Source organism: Thalassophryne amazonica, chromosome 5 (genome assembly GCF_902500255.1).
Source record: "Thalassophryne amazonica chromosome 5, fThaAma1.1, whole genome shotgun sequence".
In the NCBI taxonomy this organism is placed as follows: domain Eukaryota; kingdom Metazoa; phylum Chordata; class Actinopteri; order Batrachoidiformes; family Batrachoididae; genus Thalassophryne; species Thalassophryne amazonica.
The window spans coordinates 34,834,836-34,859,085 of NC_047107.1; the positions used below are offsets into that span (position 1 = coordinate 34,834,836).

The following is a 24,250-nucleotide window of genomic DNA, read 5'->3' on the forward strand; positions in this document are numbered from 1 at the left end:
AAATCAGCCCTCATGCCACCTGGAGAGCAAAGAAAAGAAAAGCACACCAAAACATCCAGCCACGCCCCCCCCAACACACAACACTCTGTTCTTCTTTGCTCAGAGCTCCAGAGGTCCACTTAGGGTTGGCCTACAGTGAGGAAATTGATATGTGGTCGCTCAGTGAGTCCGTGGCTCAACGGGCTATGGGAACCACCCCGTATCCCGGACTTCATCCCTATGATATGGATATTGTCCAGATTGTCCTGGATTTGTTATTAATCCGTGGCCCTCGTAAACACGGACACATTTGCTCCTGAAAAGGCAATCATTTGTAAAAGAAAAGTCCGTGTTTGTACAGTGAGATTTGATGTTTTTGTTTGATGTCTTCAGATGAAGTTCATTGTGGACACTCAGGGTCTGCCCCCAGACCGCCTCCTCAGATTGGGCCCACACACCAACCACTGCTTTGAGAGACGGCGTATCAACAGTCAGGACACCTGCACACTGAAGGTTCCATCACATCCCTCCATCCACCCATCCATTTTTTTTTTTTTTTTTCTGAGAGTTAACTCTAACGGTCTCTTTGCAGACTCCTGCACTGATTCAGATGCAGACGGGGCACAAATTCTCCAACACCAGAGAGGTGGTGTTGACCTGTCTGGAGGACATCATGGAGGTAGGTGCTCACGAGTGGCTTCTCAGTCATTCCTTCAACCACCTTCAACAAATGTCTGCCTCCAGTGTCTAATTCACTGACTGTGTGACCATCAAGCCCCAGCCTGTGGTCCTGTTAAATGAAGCAAAATCAAAAATAACAAATCACGCAATTCCTTGAGTGGCCACTTGAGGCTGGCTCCTATAGCGAGTCATTGTCTATTGACCTGCATGTTTAAATGTTTTCAACCAGAAAAAAAAACATGTTTACGCCCTGGTACAGAAAGAAGTTTTGGCCTCTATAATTTGTTTCCTCTTCATCAGTTTATCAATGATTAGCAGAGTGGTCACTTTGACTGACAGCTGGATCCATAGCATTTTATTTTCAAGTATCTGAGGTAATCATGGATTGTTGTGCTGTTAATGGCACTAAAAGACCAAATAAGAAGTTTGTGTCAGCTTTTCTGTCCAGTGAAAGTTTCTTGTTATTTCTTTTGTGTAATAGCACCATTAGCAGGTTTGTGCAACTTGGTGAAGTTGGTGCCACAGATATTCCACAGTTACTGAGACAATGATATCAGCTCCAAAGCCACCCGTCATGAAACCCACCACCCAGTCCATAAAATATGCATTATAAAAGACTCAAACCAAGATTAGCCCATTAGCTTTGGCTTGTTCGATAACTATAAAAAGATGCAAATGTTTTCAGGCTTTATTCATCCCAGCCTGGTAGTTTAGTCTAGTTTACTGCAACCGGGTACTGTTACTTGTCATCATAATGTCACAGCATCACATTCAAGATTGTACAACACAAGTTCAAATGAATAAAAATCAGGTTATAGAACTTGTTCTATAATCACAGAGAAGAACTAAGTTTTCTCTGTGATTGCATTTTGTGGTGAAATATGCACCAAAATGCAGGAAATGGCACCTAGAAATTACAAATTTTCTTGGGGTGGGGGGGGGCATGGCCACAGAACGAGACACATTCACAAATCCACCCCCCACCCCCCACACACACCATTACAAAATCCTGAATCCGCCCCTGCACCTCTTCACCCATTACTGGTCTTACGTCCAGTAAGAACGACCAAAATGGAAACATCAAAAGCCACATGATTTGATCTTCAGAACTCCTTTAAAGAAAACCTGTTGATGTCACAGAGGGTTTGTCCAGGATCTATGGGGTTTATGATGGCCACCAGACATTTGGCTCATGTGACATGTGTTTCTGACTTCTTGCTTCACCAGATGATGGACACAAACACCACAGAGAAGGTCCATTTACCATTTACCATTCTGAAACACATGATGTGCCTTGACAACGAACAGCGGATCAGACCTCTCGATGTTCTTAAACATCTCTTCATGGAAGAGAACAGTCTGGAGACGGAAGTGGAAGAGAACAGTCTGGAGAAGGATGTTGAAGAGGACAGTCTTGAGATGGAAGTGGCGGAAGAACTTCTTGTCTGGGCCGAGGAAAATCTGGACCTGACTGAGGACCTCACCCCCATCGTACAGGAGGAAGCAGAAGAACCAGCAGCCATCCAGCCCGGTGAGTCAGATGTTCCACAGTTCCCACAGTGTTTGTATTTTTATTGCTTTAGTCAATCTAATAAAATACTTCTGTGTGATTTTTAGAGGTGCAAGCAGAGACCAGGACCACCTGGACGAGACACCTGACTCAGGCTTTCTGGAGGATGTTCTGCCTCTGCTGACACCAGTGTCTGTGTACCTCGCCTGTGTGTACAACCCCTGGCAAAAATTATGGAATCACCGGCCTCGGAGGATGTTCATTCAGTTGTTTAATTTTGTAGAAAAAAAGCAGATCACAGACATGACACAAAACTAAAGTCATTTCAAATGGCAACTTTCTGGCTTTAAGAAACACTATAAGAAATCAAGAAAAAAAGATTGTGGCAGTCAGTAACGGTTACTTTTTTAGACCAAGCAGAGGAAAAAAATATGGAATCACTCAATTCTGAGGAAAAAATTATGGAATCACCCTGTAAATTTTCATCCCCAAAACTAACACCTGCATCATATCAGATCTGCTCGTTAGTCTGCATCTAAAAAGGAGTGAATACACCTTGGAGAGCTGTTGCACCAAGTGGACTGACATGAATCATGGCTCCAACACGAGAGCTGTCAATTGAAACAAAGGAGAGGATTATCAAACTCTTAAAAGAGAGTAAATCATCACGCAATGTTGCAAAAGATGTTGGTTGTTCACAGTCAGCTGTGTCTAAACTCTGGACCAAATACAAACAACATGGGAAGGTTGTTAAAGGCAAACATACTGGTAGACCAAGGAAGACATCAAAGCGTCAAGACAGAAAACTTAAAGCAATATGTCTCAAAAATCGAAAAATGTACAACAAAACAAATGAGGAACGAATTGGAGGAAATTGGAGGAAACTGGAGTCAACGTCTGTGACCGAACTGTAAGAAACCGCCTAAAGGAAATGGGATTTACATACAGAAAAGCTAAACGAAAGGCATCATTAACACCTAAACAGAAAAAAACAAGGTTACAATGGGCTAAGGAAAAGCAATTGTGGACTGTGGATGACTGGATGAAAGTCATATTCAGTGATGAATCTCGAATCTGCATTGGGCAAGGTGATGATGCTGGAACTTTTGTTTGGTGCCTTTCCAATGAGATTTATAAAGATGACTGCCTGAAGAGAACATGTAAATTTCCACAGTCATTGATGATATGGGGCTGCATGTCAGGTAAAGGCACTGGGGAGATGGCTGTCATTACATCATCAATAAATGCACAAGTTTATGTTGATATTTTGGACAATTGAAAGGATGTTTGGGGATGATGAAATCATTTTTCAAGATGATAATGCATCTTGCCATAGAGCAAAAACTGCAAAAACATTCCTTGCAAAAAGACACATAGGGTCAATGTCATGGCATAGGGTTAATGTCAATGAGCAGATCTGATTTGATGCAGGTGTTAATTTGGGGGATGAAAATTTACAGGGTGATTCCATAATTTTTTCCTCAGAATTGAGTGAGTCCATATTTTTTTCCTCTGCTTGGTCTAAAAAAGTAACCGTTACTGACTGCCACAATCTTTTTTTCTTGATTTCTTATAGTGTTTCTTAAAGCCAGAAAGTTGCCATTTGAAATGACTTTAGTTTTGTGTCATGTCTGTGATCTGCTTTTTTTCTACAAAATTAAACAACTGAATGAACATCCTCTGAGGCCGGTGATTCCGTAATTTTTGCCAGGGGTTGTATAAAATAAATATGTACATTGTATTATGATTTTGTATTTCTTAGTAAAGATGTTAAAATTCAAAAGCTTTGATGTGTGAAGTTTTTTTTTTTCTTACTGCTCACGGTGTTGTGTTGACTCTTAAAACTAAGACAATCCAATAATTAACAATCTACATCAAGATTTCATCTTCACTGACTTCATGTTGTCTCCTACAATCATTTACCATCTTTTCTATTAAAACATGTTTGAATATCAGCAGAAATCAGTCATCCATTCATTTTCTATACCCGCTTACTCCAATCCTGAACATCCTGAGGTGGACCAGAGGAGACATCTGACAGGTTTTCAGGAGGATGTTGTGCTTCTGCTGACACAGACATTCTGATGGCTGCCTGTGACTGTGTCTGTGTGTGTTAATCAATGATGACAGCAGCTACAGTATCATCATCATTTCCTTCCTGTATTTCTGTGACTAAAAAGTCAAATCGAAAAATGTTGCATTTAACTCAAGTTGTTTTTGTTTTTTTGTTTTTTTAATAGAGGAGGTGTGGATTTGTGACCTCATCGGCTGCCTCACGCTGACTGACCCCCTGAATGTTCACTTTATACTTTTAGCGTTCTAAAAATAGTGTGACCTGCAACAGCTTTTGGTCATCCACTATTCTCTGCAATAAGACTTGTTGGCACAGATTGGATTGCTGCAAGAAATGTATGAGCAGTTTTTCCTCAATATTCAACAATGAACACGTGAAAGTTTTTAATTAAATGCATTTATACGAGCTCTATGTTTATTAATCCTCATTATTAAGCAAGCTTGGTAGCTAACATATTTGGCTAACATCAGCAATCAGCTGACCTTTACTGGCCTGATGCAGCTAACTGTACTCTTCCATCTGACTATGCTGGCAGCTGACATACCTTCCTGGTGGTTTCAGCTGATGCTGGATTGGTGGTGCTAGAGCTAGTACATACTGTTCTTTAAGTAGCATAGTGAACTGTGAGTAGTGTTGCCACCTTTCAGAAATTAAAATAAAGGATGCCCACCACGGCTCCTCGGGGCCCCTACCACCACCCAAGGAGTGGTATATTTCATTTTGGAAAAAAAAATCATTTTGTCATACTTAAAGCTTTAAGTGCTTTATTAACATGAAACTGTTAATGATAAACTGTAAAGTCACTGAGGTATGAAATAAATGGACTAAATGGATTGCATTTATATAGCGATTTTCCATCTGCATCAGACGCTCAAAGCACAAATAACACCTCACATTCACCCCGATGTGAGGCTACTGCCACACAAGGTACTCACTGCACACAGGGTGCAACTAGGGGATTAAGGAACTTCCCCAAGGGCCCTTAGTGATTTTCCGGTCAGACTGGAATTCGAACCAAGGATCCTCTGGTCTCAAGCCTGACCTACTAATAAAGCAACAATGTGTAGTGGCCATCTTTGAAAATGGCCGCCTCTGTAATACCCCTATAGCCAAAAAGAATCTTTAGGGTATGCTCGAACACTGTGCCAAATTTCATGCTTTTATCATCAAAGTCACGATTCATCCACGTATCTGCTCCGCTAAAGGGAATCTGTACATCTTGAACCCCTTGCTGTGTCTGTTTGTGCATCCAAATGCACAGCAACCCGGCATTTTCAGTGAATAAATAAATAAAAAAGCTGGATTTCCATGCAGACAGATTAACAGCAAATGCTATTTTGTAACCAAGATGGCACCATGAGTCACGTGACCATTTTTTTTTTCAGCTCATCATGCCACCAATCTCTCAGTTAAGGCACCCACTCTGTTCCTCTGTATATATGACTCATGGTCATAGATGCACAGTCATGAAATGACATGAAGGAAGCAGTGCGGTCTTATTATGTCTTATTATGTCCAGCCGGGCAAATAAATAATGACTACAATAACTACATACACAATTACATGACAAATAACTAAAAAAAAGATTATATGACACAGAACCAGAGACTGACACTGTGTTCTGTGGGATGAACGAACAGGTGGGCGTGACCGCTAATAGCCGCTGCTACTGTGATCTCTGGACCTGGACGTCACGGCTGGAGAACACGTTCCGTGTTTTGAAGGACATGACCTTACAACTGTACACTGTGACGTGTGTGTGTGTGCTTGTTGTCGTGACATGGAAATACATAAAGCATATATTGCCTTTGCGACGGGCTGCAGTGGCCACACACAGCGCACTTCGATAGGTTGCTCCATATGAAACAGACCGTCATATCATTTGAACACCTAGCTGGTGATCTGAATGTCACGTCACCCACGTGTGAGCTTGACATTCAGATCACCACACATGTGCGACACGTACGCACGCCACATGTGTTGGGGGGGGGGGGGTCGACACTCTGCCACGCCACATATGTGTTGTTTGGCAACCGCCCTCGTGAGGCACTTTGACAAATTTCACAGCCAGCTCGACAGTGGTCGCCTTCTCACTATTTTTGTGCTGGCTGTGCAAATGGCACTGCATTTCCTAAGTGCTCCGCAAGTGGTGTTAGATGTTCATGTATGGCACCTGGAATTTGGCTGACACCTGCAGAGAGAGGGATCGAATGGGCACTCACAGGGCAGTCTCTGTCTTTCAGCCACTGATATGTGCGAATGGTTGTGGCAACAAATGTACGAGGCGTTAGAGGCAGCTCTGATGTTTCACGAATGGCATGCGATTCCTCCTTCGTGTGCCATTCGGCCTAATTTGTGCTATGTGTGAAGAGGCCCTAACAGTCCTGACGGAGGATGTGTTATGACGTCAAGTCAGACAAATTCTTTTTTTTTTTCTGAGTTGGAACCCACAATTTCTGACTTTACATCATGACATGAACACAGCACAAGTCAATGATTAAGCAGTTTTTGGGCAGAATTACTTATGACTGTGTCAAACGTAAGGTGTGGGTGATGCTCCTTCTTTTGCCATCAGGTTTCAAACACTTTCATCACTAATTCAATCTGCTGCAGTTCTGAATACAAATATCTTTATAGAGAGAGAGAGAGAAAGAGACCACAAATAATTACTGACAGCATACATTTGCCAACTCAGAATGGAGGATTCGAACATGTAATTTACAAAAGCTCTGATTGCCAGCCAGAAACTTAACCACTACACTACCATCGCTGACCTGTAAATGGTGTGGAAAAATACCTGAAATCAACAAGGAGATGGACATATTTATAAAAAATAAAAACACACACCATAATAAACACCACATTTTATTGAATCTCTCTTATCAAGCGGACAATACAAGTATGAACCGTCTGTTCCTCTGTAGATGACCCATGGTCACAGACATACAGTCATGAAATTACATGAATAGAGCAGTGCGCTCTTATCATGTCCACATCTACTGAATCTGGTATGTCCAGTCAGCCCCGTGCGCTTGTCCAGCCCAACACGCATGTCTTGTGGATGGCACGCCGCAGGACAGACATTGCATCATGTGGAACAGAGCTCACGTGGGTGACGTGACATTCAGATCACCTGCTGCGTGTCATGATCTGATGGTCTGTATCAGAGGTGGGATGAAGTCACCAGCAAGTCACCCACAAGTCATGAATCAGCAAGTCACGTCTCAAGTCAAGTCCCAAGTCAAGTCTCAAGTCATAATGACCACCAATTGTTTGCAAGCTGACTTGAGACTTGAGTTGAGACTTGTGACTTGGGACTTGCCGATTCATGACTTGACAGTGACTTTGTCCCACCTCTGGTCTGTGTCACCTGGGGCAGCCTGTCAATGTGCACCCCGTGCATGCTCTCCAGCACGTCGCAAAAGCGATATATGTTTTTATGTATTTCCAAGTGAGGACAGCAAGCACACACACGTGTGTCTGTCAAAACACTTCACGTGTTCTGCAGCTGTGACATTCAGGACCAGAGATGACAGCCAGTCACACCCCCTATCTGTTCAGCGCACAGACCAAGGTGTCACTCTGTGATCAGATGAGAGGTGCCTCGCTTGTGGGGGGGGGAGGTGGTGCATGAACCACATGCACGCCACGTACTGGGGTGAGAGCGGGGCGTGGGTGGGGCATGAAACATACACAAACGTATTGTGGGGAGAGCTGACACTCTGGCATGCCACATGTGCACTTGGAAACTTGGAGGCTCGTGGGGGCAACTCGTGGGGGCACTTAGACAAATTTGACAACCAGCTCGAAAGTGATCGTCTGCTGACTGTTTTCATGCTAACAACACGAATGGCCACACATTTTCTAAGTGCCAAGCGAGCGGTGTTAGATGTTTGTGTGTTTCACCTGGAATTTGGCTGACACCTGCCGCGAGATGGATCAAATGGGCTCTCGAAGGGCACATGCTGTCTTTCAACCGTTGGTGTGCGCAAATACATGTAGCAACAGATGTACGAGGTGTTAGAGGCAGCTCCGATTTTACACGAACTGCATACATTTCCTTCTTCTTCATGCGCAGTTCGACCACATTCGTACTATGTGTGAAGAGGCCTTAAAAATTGCCAGTATTAGCTTTGCAACAGTAACTGCAGTTATTTTAGACTTCAGAGTAATTTTTAGAATAACCAATCAAACAGCTGCATTTATGTTGACATACATTTACATTTTTTTTCTCTACCTTTGTTTCAACTGGAAAGTAATTTGTTAATTTATTATTAGCAACACCCCTCCACCACACAAACACTGTGTGCACATTTAACACCCTACTCTGCATTCAGTGGTTGTGTGCAAAAAGGTGGCACATTTGCACAAATTTGAACTTTTAATATGGTGTGTCTGCATGTTGCACATTTCTTAGTGCAAGACTGACGCAAAGCACCACATACACAACAATGGAGGGTGCATGTGCAAAACATTTTGCCGCAATGATGTGCTGCTCTCTTTTGAACAGTGATATACCAGACTAACTGTAAGAAATACTTTTGATTTTTTATTTTTATCTTGATTCATTTTAATTTGCCAGTGTGAGGAGGCTTTTGAATTTTTGCCTACATTTGCAATGAGAAGCTCTGTACAGCCAGGTGCATAATGTATTTGGACAATTTTTTAGTAATTTGCTTCTGTTCACCACCACAGTGGAGTAAAATGAAACAAGTTGCACTTGAAATGTAGACATTTGTCGCGGACTTATGTTTTGTTTTATTTACACAGTCCCTTCATTTTCTGACCATGTCTTTGTATCTCGGAGTCTCCCATGCGTCTTCGGGCAAACTGTAGTTGAAATGTCACTTCTCCTTTTTAAGAACGTTCTTCTCTGTTCCACTCCATCATGAAGCTGTATAACTGGTGATGCAACAGACAAAATTATATGATGCACAGTTTCTCTAATCACAGTACAGAAGCCTATAACTCCTCCAGTTGTTGTGGGCATCTTGATGGTTTTCCTCACTAATCTTTCTTGCAGTTACATTTTGAGAAACTGCCTACTCCAGACAGATTAAGCATACATACCATCCTATTTACATTTCTTTATGAATGATGGAAATGAAGTCCAAGGCGTATTTTGTGACTTGTAAATGTTCATGTGTCAATCTCCTGAATTGTCTGAAGAAAACTGTCTGCAAAAGTTATGATTTACAGTATATGAGTAACAATCCTTACATTCGGTTTGTTCAATTAATTAAGGGCTCTGAAATTAGAGGGACTGTATATAAATGTAACGTAATGCTGAAATACCCTCAGCTGTTTGAGCGCAAAAATAGGAAGTAAAAATAATGTGACCTTTTGACCTCTTAAAATAGGTCAAGGTTAGCCATCTTTGAACTTGTTCAAGGTCCATGTCCAAAGAATGTTCCCAGTGAATTTGTAGACCATGGTAATAGGACTGGACTTATGCTGAGCACAGACAGGACGGACAGATAATGGCCATATTTTGGCCTTGGGTGAAAATGGTTATAATGATATACACATTAAAGCTGAAATTCTACATTTTTACATCGTAATTGTTTCATTTAATATCCCCTGAGGTGGTGTACAGAAGCAAAATCTGAAAGTTTGATTTTGATCACTTTTGCTGCTTGAAAAACACATGGAAATCTGTCCTTAATTGTATACTGACTATGGGTTGCGCTCACTGTGCAGCCAGACAGTATTCTGCAATTCAATACAACACAACCTATGGCCTCACAAATCACCATAGATTGAAATTCCAAACTGTCTAAAACTGCACCCCCCCCAACTCAAAAAATTATTTTATTTATAGCTGTTTGACTGAATCAGTTTGCTAGGTGTTATTGTGTGAAGTTCAGGTTAATTTGTCGACTGCGTGATGTTGCACAGATTGATCAGTGCAACAGAAGCTTTCAGGAAATAACCTCAAGCATGTTTATGAATTCAAAACCATAGAATATTATTATAGGTCAAGTTGACTGTTGTGTGTTTTGTGGTTGGAAAGTTAGCCAGAGCAGCTGGAACACGTAACCTCTGTTTCCTCGACCATGTACCGTGTCACATGGGGCAGGCCTGCAGCAGCATCCTGTCTCGTTTGCATACGGAGATTCCATGGAGGCATGAGTTGATTTAAAGCACAGTGGAACACTGCCACGACACCGTGGATGTAGTCAAAATAATTAGATTTTTTTCCAAGCTTCATGGAGATGGATCAGAAAACAATGTAGCTTTTTTTTTTTTTAAACCAAAAGCATGATCTCTTTTTCATGTGTATTTTTGTTTAGAAACATAAATGACAAGTTTCCAAAAAGACATAAATGCCAATTTGAAAATGGTTCTCAAAAATGGAAGACTTCATACAAGATCAAATGATCTCTTCTGGTTTAATTTGTTGTTGTTGTTTGTTTGTTTTTAGGCCAGAAGAGAGTCTTTCATCCATCCATTTTCTACATCCACTAACTCCAGTTAAAGGTCAGAGGAGGCTGGAGCCTAACCCAGCAGTGAAATTCATTCAGCATCATTTTTAACCATCACGAACGCGGTGGTGAGCACACTTGTGCTAATCGGCTAACAGCTAATTAGCGAAGCTATTTTTGCAGATTGGCTTTTTAGCTAAGATTCAAAACTATTGGCAGACCCATTACATCCCATTAAACATAGTTCCACTAACTTTGTCAGCAAAGATTTGTGTTCTTAAATAGAGTTTAATGCTCAAAAATGTTGGTAAACCCTAAAATTATTAATTTGTTCCTGCTGGATCGTATACACTAACCCGGTAAGTCAAATTGCGCAAAGGCAGCAACCATCACCAGCATCAGTGCATTAATTACATCTTACAGATGATTTTGAATGGAAACTACTGTTTAATTTCATTTGTTCAAATGTTTATGAACATCCTGATCACTGTCAGATCTTGGCATGTTAAACCTTGCCAGAACCTTTGTGTTTAGCCTTCAAAATATCACTAATGTTCTAGATTAATTAAAGACATCAAAGGCGTGTTTGGGCCAAAAGAGGACTTCCCACTAGCCAAACGTGTTGCAGCATATTTCAGTTGGATTGCACTTTGGTCCGCATGTAACAACAAATGCTTAGCCGACTGATGCCAGGCATCCACCCATGTAACATTATTACTGAATCTGGTGATAATCTGATCATGTTTCAGAGTTATTTTGGACACAAGACAGACCTGCATTAGCGATTACCTTGTGCAACCACTGGCATGCAGAGTATCAAGAGCAATGACAGGTTTCAGACCTTGCTGATAGGTGCTTTAATGGAGCCGTATTTTGAACAACTGGTTGATACATATCCTCCTGACCACCAGGACACACACACACACATATATATATATATATATAATATATATATATATATATATATATATATATATATATATATATATATATATATATATAATATATACACATATACACGCGCACACACAACACACACACACACACACCACATATATATATATATATATATATATATATATATATAGGTACAGTATCTTAGCTGTTCCTAGAACTGCACTCTTCTGGACAAAGACCTCTGATGTATATAAAATTTGCTGGAACCACTCTTCCAATTTGGGGGTTACGGCCCCTAGTACTTCTATTACCACTGGGGCCACTTTGAACTATACCTTCCACATCTGCTCTAGTGATCCTTCAGCCCTTGGTACTCTCTATTTTCTCGTTGCTCCTTCTTTCTGTGTTGCTGTCAGCTGGGATTGCCACATTGATCACAACTGCAGTTTTCTTTCCCTTGTCAACCACCACTATGTCTGGTTGGTTGGCCAGCAGCTGCTTGTCTGTCTGGAATTTAAAGTCCCACAGGACCTTAGCCCTGTCACCCTCAACTACCTTTGGTGGCGTCTCCCATCGGGACTTCGAATTCGTAAGTGGCACACATGTTCCTGTATATGTTTCCTGTTTCCCGACACTAGGTTGTGCCTCTCAGGGAACGCTGTCCTAGCTTGCATCTTGCTATTATGTGCTGGACTGTCTCTGGGGTACATTTGCACAGCCTGTAACTTGGGTCCTGTTGACTGTGTAGACTCCTGCCTCTATGGATCTGGTGCTTAGGGCTGTTCTTGGGCTGCCATGATCACAGCCTCTGTGCTGTCCTTTAGGCTGGCCTTTTCTAGCCACTGGCAGGTCTTCTTGATGTCAGCCACTTCCTCTATCTGTCAGTAGTACCAAGCCCAAGCCCCATGGAGCATATACACTAACCCAGAGGGGCTTGGTCTTCTATGATTTTTTTTAATTTTTATTTATTTATTTTATTTTTTATCATTGTCTGTCTTCAGCTGCCTGAGGCATTCTTGTAGCAGCTGATCTTGGGGTCCCATCTTTCTGATGTATTCATGGATGCTCCTTGTCTCATCCAGGATATACAGTGAGGAAAATAAGTATTTGAACACCCTGCGATTTTGCAAGTTCTCCCACTTAGAAATCATGGAGGGGTCTGAAATTTTCATCTTAGGTGCATGTCCACTGTGAGAGACAGAATAAAAATTAAAAAAATCCGGAAATCACAATGTATGATTTTTTAATTGATTTGTATGTCACTGCTGCAAATAAGTATTTGAACACCTGTGAAAATCAATGTTAATATTTGGTACAGTAGCCTTTGCTTGCAATTACAGAGGTCAAACGTTTCCTGTAGTTTTCACCAGGTTTGCACACACTGCAACAGGGCTTTTGGTCCACTCCTCCATACAGATCTTCTCCAAATCTTTCAGGTTTGGAGTTTCAGCTCCCGCCAAAGATTTTCTATTGAGTTCAGGTCTGGAGACTGGCCAGGCCACTCCAGGACCTTGAAATGCTTCTTACGGAGCCCCTCCTTAGTTGCCCTGGCTGTGTGTTTGGGGTCATTGTCATGCTGGAAGACCCAGCCATGACCCATCGTCAATGAGGGAAGGAGGTTGTTTGCCAAAATCCCGCAATACATGACCCCATCCATCCTCCCTTCAATACGGTGCAGTCATCCTGTCCTCTTTGCACAAGAGCACCCCCAGAGTATGATGTTTCCACCCCCATGCTTCACGGTTGGGATGGTTTTCTTGGGGTTGTTCTCATCCTCTAAACATGGTAAATGGAGTTGACTCCAAAAAGCTCTATTCTGGTCTCATATGACCACATGACCTTCTCCCATGCCTCCTCTGGATCATCCAGATGGTCACTGGTGAACTTCAAATGGGCCTGGACATGTGCTGGCTTGAGCAGGGGAACCTTGCTGCCCTACAGGATTTTAAACCATGACATCATCATGTGTTACTAATGTAATCTTTGTGATTGTGATCCCAGCTCTCTTCAGGTCATTGACCATGTCCTCCTGTGTAGTTCTGTGCTTTCTCAGAATCATCCTTACCCCACAAAGTGAGATCTTGCATGGAATCCCAGACTGAGGGAGATTGACAGTCATCTTGTGTTTCTTCCACTTTCTAATAAATAATCATAACAGTTGTCTTGTACCAAGCTGCTTGCCTGTTGTCCTGTAGTCCATCCCAGCCTTGTGCAGGTCTACAGTTTGTCCCTGGTGTCCTTAGACAGCTCTTTGGTCTTGGCTATCTATGGTGGACAGGTTGGAGTGTGATTGAGTGTGTGAACGGGTGTCTTTTATACAGGTAACAATTTCAAACAGGTGCAATTAATACAGGCAAAGAGTGCAGAATAAGAGGGCTTCTTAAAGAAAATTAACAGGTCTGTGTGAGCCAGAATTTTTGCTGGTTGGTAGGTGTTCAAATACTTATTTGCAGCAGTGACATACAAAAAAAAAAAAATAATACATTGTGATTTCCGGATTTTTTTTTTTTTAGATTATGTCTCTCACAGTGGACATGCAGCTAAAATGAAAATTTCAGACCCCTCCATGATTTCTAAATCAGAGAACTTGCAAAATCGCAGGGCGTTCAAATACTTATTTTCCTCACTGTATATATATATATATGTGTGTGATGCTTATAGAAATCTACTCCTTTGACTCCATGTACACCACATTTGGTGTGCTGATGGCTTGGATAACTGGGCTCTGTATAGGTATTTTAAAAATACGTCTTACTGCGTATTTAAAAGAATATTAACATTTTCATTATTTATGGGCGGCGGTTTGTGCTTGGTGTACGACGTGCATTCAAAAAAGTATCCAACCTTCGGCCACCAAAAATACAATTACCTGGGGGTTTGAAATTGTAATCCCCTACAAAGTACTCTCCTTGGTACTGCACACACTTCTCCCAGGGGTTCTGCCATTGATGTAAGCATTTTTGGAAGGCCTCTTTTGGAATGACGTCTAGCAGGACTGCCTTGTACTGCATGATGTCTTCTCGTGACTCAAATCAAATCCCTTTTATTGTGGTTTTGATCTCGGGGAACAATCAAAAATCAGAGGGAGCCATGTCTGGAGAGAAGGGAGCCTGACAAGTCACAGGAGTGTTGTATTTGGCCAGGAAGGCCTGAATCAGCTTAGCAGAATGGATGGGTGCATTATTATGATGGAGCTGCGAACTTTTTACCACCCGTACATCCGGTCATTTGCCACGCACAGCATCACAAAGGCGATGTAGGATCACCTGATAATGTTCTTTATTAATATTTTGGCCTGTCGGTGCATACTCATGATGCACCACCCCATGGAAGTCAAAGAAAACAGTCACTGCTGCGCACCTGCTGTGCTTTCTTTGATGTTGATCTTGGATGTTTCCATTGCAATGACTGAAATTTGGTTTCTGGATCATCCCCATAAACCCATGCCTCATCACCAATGATGACTGTTCAGGAAGTTGGGTCGCTGTTTGCGCACTGCAAGACATCCACAGTTGCTTCTGCTCCATCGTTAGCAGCTTTGGTACAACTTTCCCAGATACCCTCTACATGCCCAAATCTTACATCAAACCACAATGTACCAAACATGTGCTTATTTCGACATTATCCGCAAGTTTTTGGATGATGGCACGATGGTCAGCCATGAATGAAGTCCATAACCTGTCAGTCATGTGGTCACTTCAGCTTGTGGATAGCTTACCAGAACATGTGTCACTCTCCACTGATGTGCATCCATTTTTGAAGCGGTTACACCACTCTTACATGTGTTATGCCCATTGCTTTATCTGCAAAAGGCTGCTGAATCTTGCGAATGGTTTCCTGCTTGGGTCTCACCAATCTTTTGGCAAAATATGATGCAACATCTTTACTCCTGCCATTCCATCATGTTATAGCAAATGAGAATCCAGTGGGTGCTCAATACACATGTACACTCTAAGGCTCACTGCAAGCGATTGATGTGCTGGTGTAGCGATTTACCTGGTGTAAAGGTCACCGTAGTAAAACACAGCAACAAAAAAGAAAGTCACAGTCACCCATGTCAGATTATATGAAGTCCTCATCAGGATGCATTTTTGAGTTTGTCCCAAGAAATTTAAATTTTCCTAGCTACAATGTGCAACCCCCCCCCCCCCCCCCCCCCCCCCCCCCAAAACACACACAGAGGAGTAACTAAATTAAAATCGAAATTAGGAGCACTTCAGACTTATTTTTCATCTGCGCATCATCCATCAGTAATGTGATTTTACTTTTAAGTTTACTCTTAAGTGCTGTATTTTATGTTTGACCATCATTAAGGTGCATTTTAGAATATATGCAGTTTTATTTTTCATCTTTTGTCATAAGGATAACACCATGCAACTAAAAAAAACTTGGAAAATAATAACCAGCAAACACAGGGCTCCTAAAAGTGGTCATTAGCTCCTACTGTTGACATGCAATCAACAGACTTTTCACTTTTGCCACTCAGTAAAAAGGCAGAAATTCTCCAGTGGAATAAACCTGCACATCTTCTGCAGCAATAACAACAAAAGTCTTGAACCACTGTGCACTATTAGATAACTAAATGCAGTTAGGCAATTGATTATACAAATTCCATTTAATTAATCTTAGTTTGAATAAATCAAAGTGATATTAAATGCCTTTCCTATATCATCAAGGGATGAGGTTTTTTTTATTTTACTTTAGAGAATATAATATACTCTTCATCGCTGAACTACAGCTGTCTGTTTCCTAATTAGAATATTTTAACTCTCCAGACGTTTGGAATAAAAATAAACATGTTCAAGGAAGCTGAGTGGCAAAACCCAGCTGTTTTGGCAGGGTATCTCCAAGATATGAAGGGAAAAAAATGAATTGTGTGTTTGGAAGTATAAATCTTGGCATTTCATTGGTGCACTGATGGATTCAAGTAGGTGGATTTGGAAGAATGCTCTCCCACTTGGCATGCTACATAATGAGTGTTACGGTGAGGAATCATATTCCTCTTGCCAATTGTTAAAAATGTTATTTTATAAGTCAAATAAGACTGGTAAATCAAGGTCAAGAGCATTATTCCATCTGACGGTTATTTAACACTTGTTCAAAAGCAGCGGCCTCTGAAGAACTGTGCGCTTACGCACGGTTTTGGTTGTTTTGTTTGTGAACTCAGCTGCTTTGACTATTAAGTCAGGAAAGCAAACAAAGCAGATGTGTTAGAGTTTGATCGATGGTTTCCCAGAGTTCATGGAGAGGGCACATAGAGGTTTACCAAGGCTGGCTTAACCACCAAAGGAACAAAAAAAAGCTCCATTACCTGCTCCTGCCCCGCCCACTGATGAGACACCAAATTAGGGTCAATGAAACCACCAACTAAAGATTGATCATCACAACATCAAAGTTCCTCATGCAAATCCAGCCTTTTTCAGACATATAGGGTATTGATACAAACCCCTCCCAGAGGAGAGGTGCTGGTTAGAAACCAATATTCGTCATGGGTGGGGGAGAGGGGGTCCTCTGACCCACAATGCTGCAAAGACCTGTAGAAGTCTGAAAACTATTCCCTAGTGAAAAGGTGAAAAAGTTCTTCCACACTGTTCTCTACAGACCTGCCTGGTGGACTGTGCAAAGTGCCTGAAGTTCAAACTGGGCTCATCATCCAAAAATACATTCAAGGTGATCTTTAGAAAGAAGCTTTTACTTCAGAAAGTCAAATGCAGAGCAGAAATTAGAACAATCTTTCCAGCTGGTGAAAGAGTGGTCAATGGAAACATGAAAAACAATGACACTAACAAGTTCCCTTTACCCAATACACCACAGGGCCTGCAGCCCCTCCCCCTGAACTGTCACTCTGAAGTATTTTGGTTCAAGTTCCACTGTGGCATCCGGCTGTGTTGCGGTCTCGGTTTCACCTCCCACTTCCTTTTTTTTTTTTTTTTTGGCCCTGACGTGTTTCCTCCCTTGAATTAGAATCAACTCTTTCCACAATGAGCTGCGACACATCAGGCCGGCTTCCTTCTCTTGTCGATGATGTTTGGAAACTAATAAGAAATCCCCAGTGAGGTTAAAATCTATTTCCCAAATCCCTTGCCACAGATCATGTGACACAGATACGTTTATTTATTTTTAGCTCAATGATAAGACAGAGACAAAATGAGCTGACTGAGTGCACACTGGAACAAATTCATGCAAAACGTGAGGAACAGTATTTTATGTTATTCTTTGACGTCACTCAGGCATCCTTTAGTCATTGTAGTTCTGGGTCTCAAACTGCTGAAAGGCCACATAGTTTCCCAGTTCAAAATTCTCAATGAAGAGATCTAGATCCCACATTCCTGTGCAGAAGGAAGAAAGAAGAAAAAAACATTGAAGTGGTGGTTAATATTCCCAAACCAGAAACAGCATAGACTTTTACAGGATTACTGCACTGTAATGAACCAAAGGCATTTCAGGAACTAACTCTTCTTCTGGAACCAGGAACCATGGTATTGTACACTGAGGTCCTTAAATATTTGGACAGAGACAATTCAGGTCAGGTTGCTTCTGTACTCCACCAAAATGGAGCTGAAATGAAACAGGATGTGCTGAAAGTTTAGATCTTCAGCTTTAATTCAAGGGGTTTAACAAAAGTGTCACCTCAACCATTTTGGAATTACAGCCATTTGTACACACAGTGCCTCCATTGTAAGAGGCCATAAGTAATTGGACAAAGAAATATAAGGGTTATGGTGCCAAATAATCACTTTTACAGCCAGTTGTTGAATACAGGGACATTTGCAAGTTACTGAATACACCCTGGATTTCATTTACATCAGTCATTAAGAAATACAAACGGAATGGAACTGTATGTTTAATCGATCTGGAGTAGGCACTTCTAAAAACAAAACAAATAAACAAACAAACTGAGTGGCCATGTGTGAAGGAGACTAGTGAGGGAAGCCACCAAGATACACACAACAACTCTGAAGGAATGAGGCTATTGTTGCTGCTAGAGAAACTGTGCATAGTGCAATTTTATTCTGTTGCATCACCAGTTACACACCTTCATGGAGTGGAACCGAGAAAGATTTTTCTTAATAAAAAAAGATGTGAAAATTCAGTTAAAGTCTACTAGAAGAAGCTTGGAAAACAAGCTTCAATTTGATCTGTTTTCATGTGTTAAATTTCTTCTCCGTTCTGCATGTGTGCGCGCGTGCGTGTGTGTGTGTGCGCAGAGTGCAATGGTACCAAATGTATGAAACCAAATTTGCACTCTAAATGCAATGCAACACAAAGGGGAGGAATAATCCATGTCACGTGACGTCCAAGGCACCAATCAAATGACAAGGATCCACTCAGCCGTTATATAAATGTACTTAATCTTCATGGTATTGAAGCTTAGTGCACATGTGCTGAGGGAATAACTAGTGACTGTCTATAGTACTACTTTTTTTCTAATAAACACAAAACAATTTTAATGTTAGCTATCAGTTTATTGACCTACATGTTTGGTTCCTATATTTGTTTTTTCAAAGTTCACAAAGGAACATCCAGTATGTTTTCATCTGGGTCTCTTGGTAAGTTTAATTGTTAGCAGGATTGCTCAAGATTTTCAGCCAAATTCAGCACAAACAGCATTAGCCTTGATGGCCAGAAGACCTAGGCTTTGAAAATGAGAGAAGCCGACAAGCTCATTTCAAACTACTTGCAACTTCAAGACCACACATATGTTGTGAAACAGAGAGAAAAGAAAGAGGTGTCTCCTCGACTACATTCATACAAAATCCTTTCCACAGGTTTGTGTCGCATTATGATCGTGATATTTGAGTTTTAGAAAGTAACTGTTGGTAAAGGATCTGAAAATAATGGTTTACTGGATTTCTCTGATTGAGCACATTTCCGTGGAGAAATGATCTCTCACTTACTGACCCCAGACAGAGACAGAATTAAACCATTCATTTCAAAGCTGTTACACTGTAAAACTGAAATAACAGTCACACCTCCACACAAGCCTCCAGAAAGAATTTTGTATGAATTTGGCTGCAAAAGATAAATAGTTTCTAAAGACCCATTTTATGTTTTTGATTTTGTATGAAAATTCTTTGATTTGGAAATGATGCTAATGCAAAGAGGTGCAATAAACCCACCTTAGCTCCTCAGATCATCATGTTAGTCAGCCATTAAATTGTCCACAAGTAAAACTTTATGTGCATGCATTATTTTTTAGATGGTTACATCCCAAAACCTCTTCAGAGATTCCCATGAATGGATGAGAAAAGCAACTATGGAGATTTTAAAAGAGGTGTGCGCTGTTCTGAGTAAAATAAAGACGATTGTAAGCTGAGCACAATGTGTTGTGATTGCTGCTGCAAATCACTGATGCAGTTAGAGCTGCGAAAATAACGCAGGTCCATTTTTGAAATAAAATTGTGGGAGGGAACCAGAGGCTGCTTTGTGACAGTTGCAATTGTTGGGAGGAGTTCACTGATGGGAAAAGCAGTGCAAAGGACGATAAGAAAATTGTAATGATAAACAATTTCGAATTACTGTGATACTTGAGAATGTCTTATGCTGGTCCTTGTGGTGATCTTATTAAAGTTACTGCATGTAAATACAGTGCATCCAGAAAGTATTCACAGTGTTTCACTTTTTACACATTTGATATTACAGCCTTATTCCGAAATGGAGAAAATTCATGTTTTCCCTCAAAATTCTACTCACAACACCCCATAATGACAACATGAAAAAAGTATTTATTTTTTATTTTTACTAATTTATTAAAATGAGAAAACTAAGGAATCACATCCATAAGTATTCACAGCCTTTGCTCAATACTTTGCTGATGCACCTTTGGCAGCAATTACAGCCTCAGGTCTTCTTGAATATGATCCCACAAGCTTGGCGCACCTATCTTTGGGCAGTTTTGCACATTCCTCTTTGCAAGCTCCATCAGGCTGGATGGGGAGCATCTGTGCACAGTCATTTTCAGATATCTCCAGAGATGTTCAATCAGATTCAGGTCTGGGCCACCTAAGGACATTCACAGAGTTGTCCTGAAGACACTGCTTTGATATCTTGGCTGTGTTTAGGGTCATTGTCCTGCTAAAAGATGAACTGTCACCCTAGTCTGAGGTCAAGAGTGCTCTGGAGCAGGTTTTCATCCAGGATGTCTCTGTAGATTGCTGCATTCATCTTTCCTCATTCCTGACTAGTCTCCCAGTTCCTGCTGCTGAAAAACATCCCCACAGCATGATGTTGCCATCACCATGCTTCACTGTAGGGATGGTGCCTGGTTTCCTCCAAACATGGTGCCTGGCATTCACGCAAGCTGCCAAGTACCTTTTACCAAGGAGTGACTTCTGTCTGGCCACTCTACCATACAAGCCTGATTGGCAGATTGCTGCAGAAATGGTTGCCCTTCTGGATGGTTCTCCTCTCTCCACAGAGGAATGTTGGAGCTCTGACAGAGTGACCATTGGGTTCTTGGTCACCTCCCCGACTAAGGCCCTTCTCTCTCTCTTCTGCTCATTGGGACCTTCAAAGCAGCAGAAATGTTTCCCCATGTTTGTGCCTTGAGACAATCCTGTCTCAGAGGTCTACAGACAATTCCTTTGACTTTATGCTTGGCTTGTGCTCTGACGTGCACTGTTAACTGTGGGACCTTATATGTAGAAAGGTGTGTGTCTTTCCAAATCATGTCCAGTCAACTGACTTTACCACAGGTGGACTCCAATTAAGCTGTAGAAACATCTTAAGGATGATCAATGGAAACAGGATGCACCTGAGCTCAATTTTGAGCTTCACAACAAAGGCTGTGAATACTTAGTTACACGTGGTTTCTTAATTTTTTTTATTTTTAATAAATCTGCAAAAATCTCAAAAATAAAATAAACTTTTTTTCACTGACTGGCCTTCTTAGAGCCCCTGACTGGACTCCTGCATGGGGCTCCAGTGGGGGACTCTAATGCAAACATGGGCAATGACAGAGACACATCGAGAGGTGTGACTGGGAGGAACGTCCTCTCCGATCTAAACCCGAGCGGTTATTTGTAATTGGACTTCTGTGCTCGTTATGGACTGTTCATAATGAAAACCATGCTCGAACATAAGGATGCTTATAATTGTACATGGTACCAGAGCACCCTAAGCTGAAGGTTGATGATCGACTTTGTGATACTATCATCTGATCTGAGGCCGCATGTTCTGGACACTCGGGTGAAGAGAGGGGCAGAGCTGTCAACTGATCACCATCTGATGATGAGCTGGATCAGAGAGTGGGGAAGACTTTGGACAAACCTGGACAGCCCAAACGGATAGTGCGGGTGAACTGTGAACGTCTGGTGGAGCCCAAGATCTTCAACTCACACCTCCAGTGGAATTTTTCTGGTATCCCTGTGGAAGTTGGGGGCATTGAACCAGAATGAGCAATGATCAAAGCTTCCATTGCTGAAACTGCAGGGGGGAGCTGTGCCTGAAGGTCTTAGGTGCCTCAAGGGGTGGCAACTCTGAAACACAGTAGTAGACACTAGGCATGTGAATCTCATCACTGACAACGATTCGATACGCACCTCGATACGATTCACCCCTGTTCCTGATTCGATCCGATTTGATATGTATTTGATGGCAATTCAATTCCTCGCAATGTGATACAATGCAATGTGGTGTGGTACGCTTAATGATGGGCATTGATAAGATTTTATCAATATCTATGCCATTATCGATTCCGTTTATCGATCCAGTTCTTTATCGATTCCCTTATCAATACCTCTTATGAATTTTCTGTGTACTAAAAGTAGGCTTTATAGGTTTTCTATGTCAACAGCATTTTAATGAATCTGAAAGTAAATAAATATGAAATTGGTCACTGGATCCTTGATTTCTGGACATAAATAAAAATCAATAAAATCTGTACATGGTCGCTGGATCTTTGATGTACATGATGGATCCTTGATATCTGGAGAGAAATAGAAATAAACAAAATCTGTAGTTTTTGTCAAAAGCATTTCCTTTCAGATATTGACACTAATGTAACTCCATAGACTCTGAGCTGAGCTCTTACAGCTAGCTGTGCTGCACGTCAGGATGTAATTCATTAAAAAAAAAAAAAAAAAAAAAAAAACGGAGGACGTCTCATTTTGGGAGGAAAAAAAGGTTTTTTGGTCGATTATAGTTTGTATTGTAGTGTTTGAAAAGAGGTGTCATTTGATTTAAAACAGCGATTTGCTCTGAAGTTATTCATTCCGACCAAAATCTGCACAGCTCTTTGGACTTGTGCACTTAGTCCCACAAAACAGAGGATATTATTATTATTATTATTTCCTTTACCTGATGGACAACTTCAGTTTACGCACTGGCTGGTGCTCACGCCAGACAACCATCACGTAAAACTCCGGTGAGAGCTCGATTACAGAGTGGTGGACGGCAGTGGAAGCTACGCAAGGGAGGCCAGATGAGGCCGAGGGGCGCACAGCCCGCCCAGAGGACATTTCTGAGAGGTTAGTGAGTGATGGAGGAAGCTGAGCTAAACAAACAGAGGACATGTGGATCTGTATACAAATTTTGGAGAATCGCACTAAAAGAAACAATGTAAAGCTGGTCGGAATGAAAGAAGTATATGGAACAAAAGAGACGCTCCTAAGCTGCATAAAAAACAAGATTTTGCTGGAGGGGCTCAGAATCGATATCGACCAGGGATTTGAAGTTTAATGAGGCCATTGGGTCTTTATATCCCCACCCAGTAAGGCAGAACAGCCACCCAGACTGGTTCTGATCTGCTTTTTGAGACAAACAGCGAGGGACAAGGTGATCAACTCTGCCAAATCAAAGCGCAACCTGAGTGGGAAGGATGGTGACTTTCACCGTTTCTCGATATGAGAAAGGAGCTGAGAAGAGGAAAACATTTACATCTGTGAAACAAAAGCTATGAGAGCTTCACGACAGATGCACGCTGGCTTTTCCATCGACACTGCTCTTCAGGTGGAACAGGAAGAATGAGAGCGTCAGCAGCAAAGAGATTTATTAATGAGATGCCAGGGTGCAGATCAGGAAAGAACAAACTGAGTGAAGACAACAGAACTATGAAGAAAAGAGCCACCAACAGGTGACTGAAGCTGTGGACAGGAGAGCGGCTCGCTGAGCCGTCAAGGGCAGATCTTAAAGGATCAGTTACCTGCTACAGTTCATCCACTTTTGTTTTTGCTTTTTTTTGTATACTCATGGCAGACCAGCTGAAAGGTTTTCAGTTGAGTTTTTTTTCTGGGTATTTTTTCAAAACTGTTCTTGTTCTGAGAATTATATATTTTAAACGAAAGGCACATATGTTGGTACTTTAGAATTACGAATGTCAGTTTTTTAAAAATATATAAGACAAAACAGACATGGGACATGAGTGTTATTTGATTATAAATATGGCATTTAATAAGGCATGAGGGGGACTTCCATTAAACTTGTAACATAGAAAATAAATGGATGTGGAAATCCAGTGAAAAGAATAATAATAATATCATATTGGAAAAATAATCGGGTAGATATAATTTTTATTCAGGAAACCCATATGGAGAATGAGCAAGCAATGATGTTTAAAAAAGGATGGACAGGTCATGCTTTTCACAGCTCTTTCAGCAGTAAGCGTAACAGAGTGACAATACTGGGGAATAAAAATGTAAACTTTTTAAGGATGAAGAAGGAAGAATTATATGTATTCAGGTATTA

At 41.3% G+C, this 24,250-nt stretch overlaps 1 protein-coding gene and 1 long non-coding RNA gene across 2 annotated transcripts in view; one reads left to right on the forward strand and one right to left on the reverse strand.

Moving 5' to 3' along the window:
• Nucleotides 1-1,976: 1,976 nt before the first annotated feature.
• LOC117510312 lies at nt 1,977-22,393 on the forward strand. Its single transcript, XR_004560672.1, has 4 exons — nt 1,977-2,191; nt 2,278-2,382; nt 20,672-20,678; nt 22,382-22,393. It is a non-coding gene; the product is annotated as an uncharacterized LOC117510312 (long non-coding RNA).
• Nucleotides 17,238-24,250, reverse strand: part of LOC117510309 (phosphatidylethanolamine-binding protein 4) — a 126,623-nt gene continuing 119,610 nt past the window's right edge. Inside the window, exon 4 of the mRNA XM_034169985.1 lies at nt 17,238-17,895. Coding sequence (XP_034025876.1) covers nt 17,804-17,895 — 92 coding nt within the window. The 3' untranslated portion in view covers nt 17,238-17,803. The remainder of the gene's footprint in view (nt 17,896-24,250) is intronic.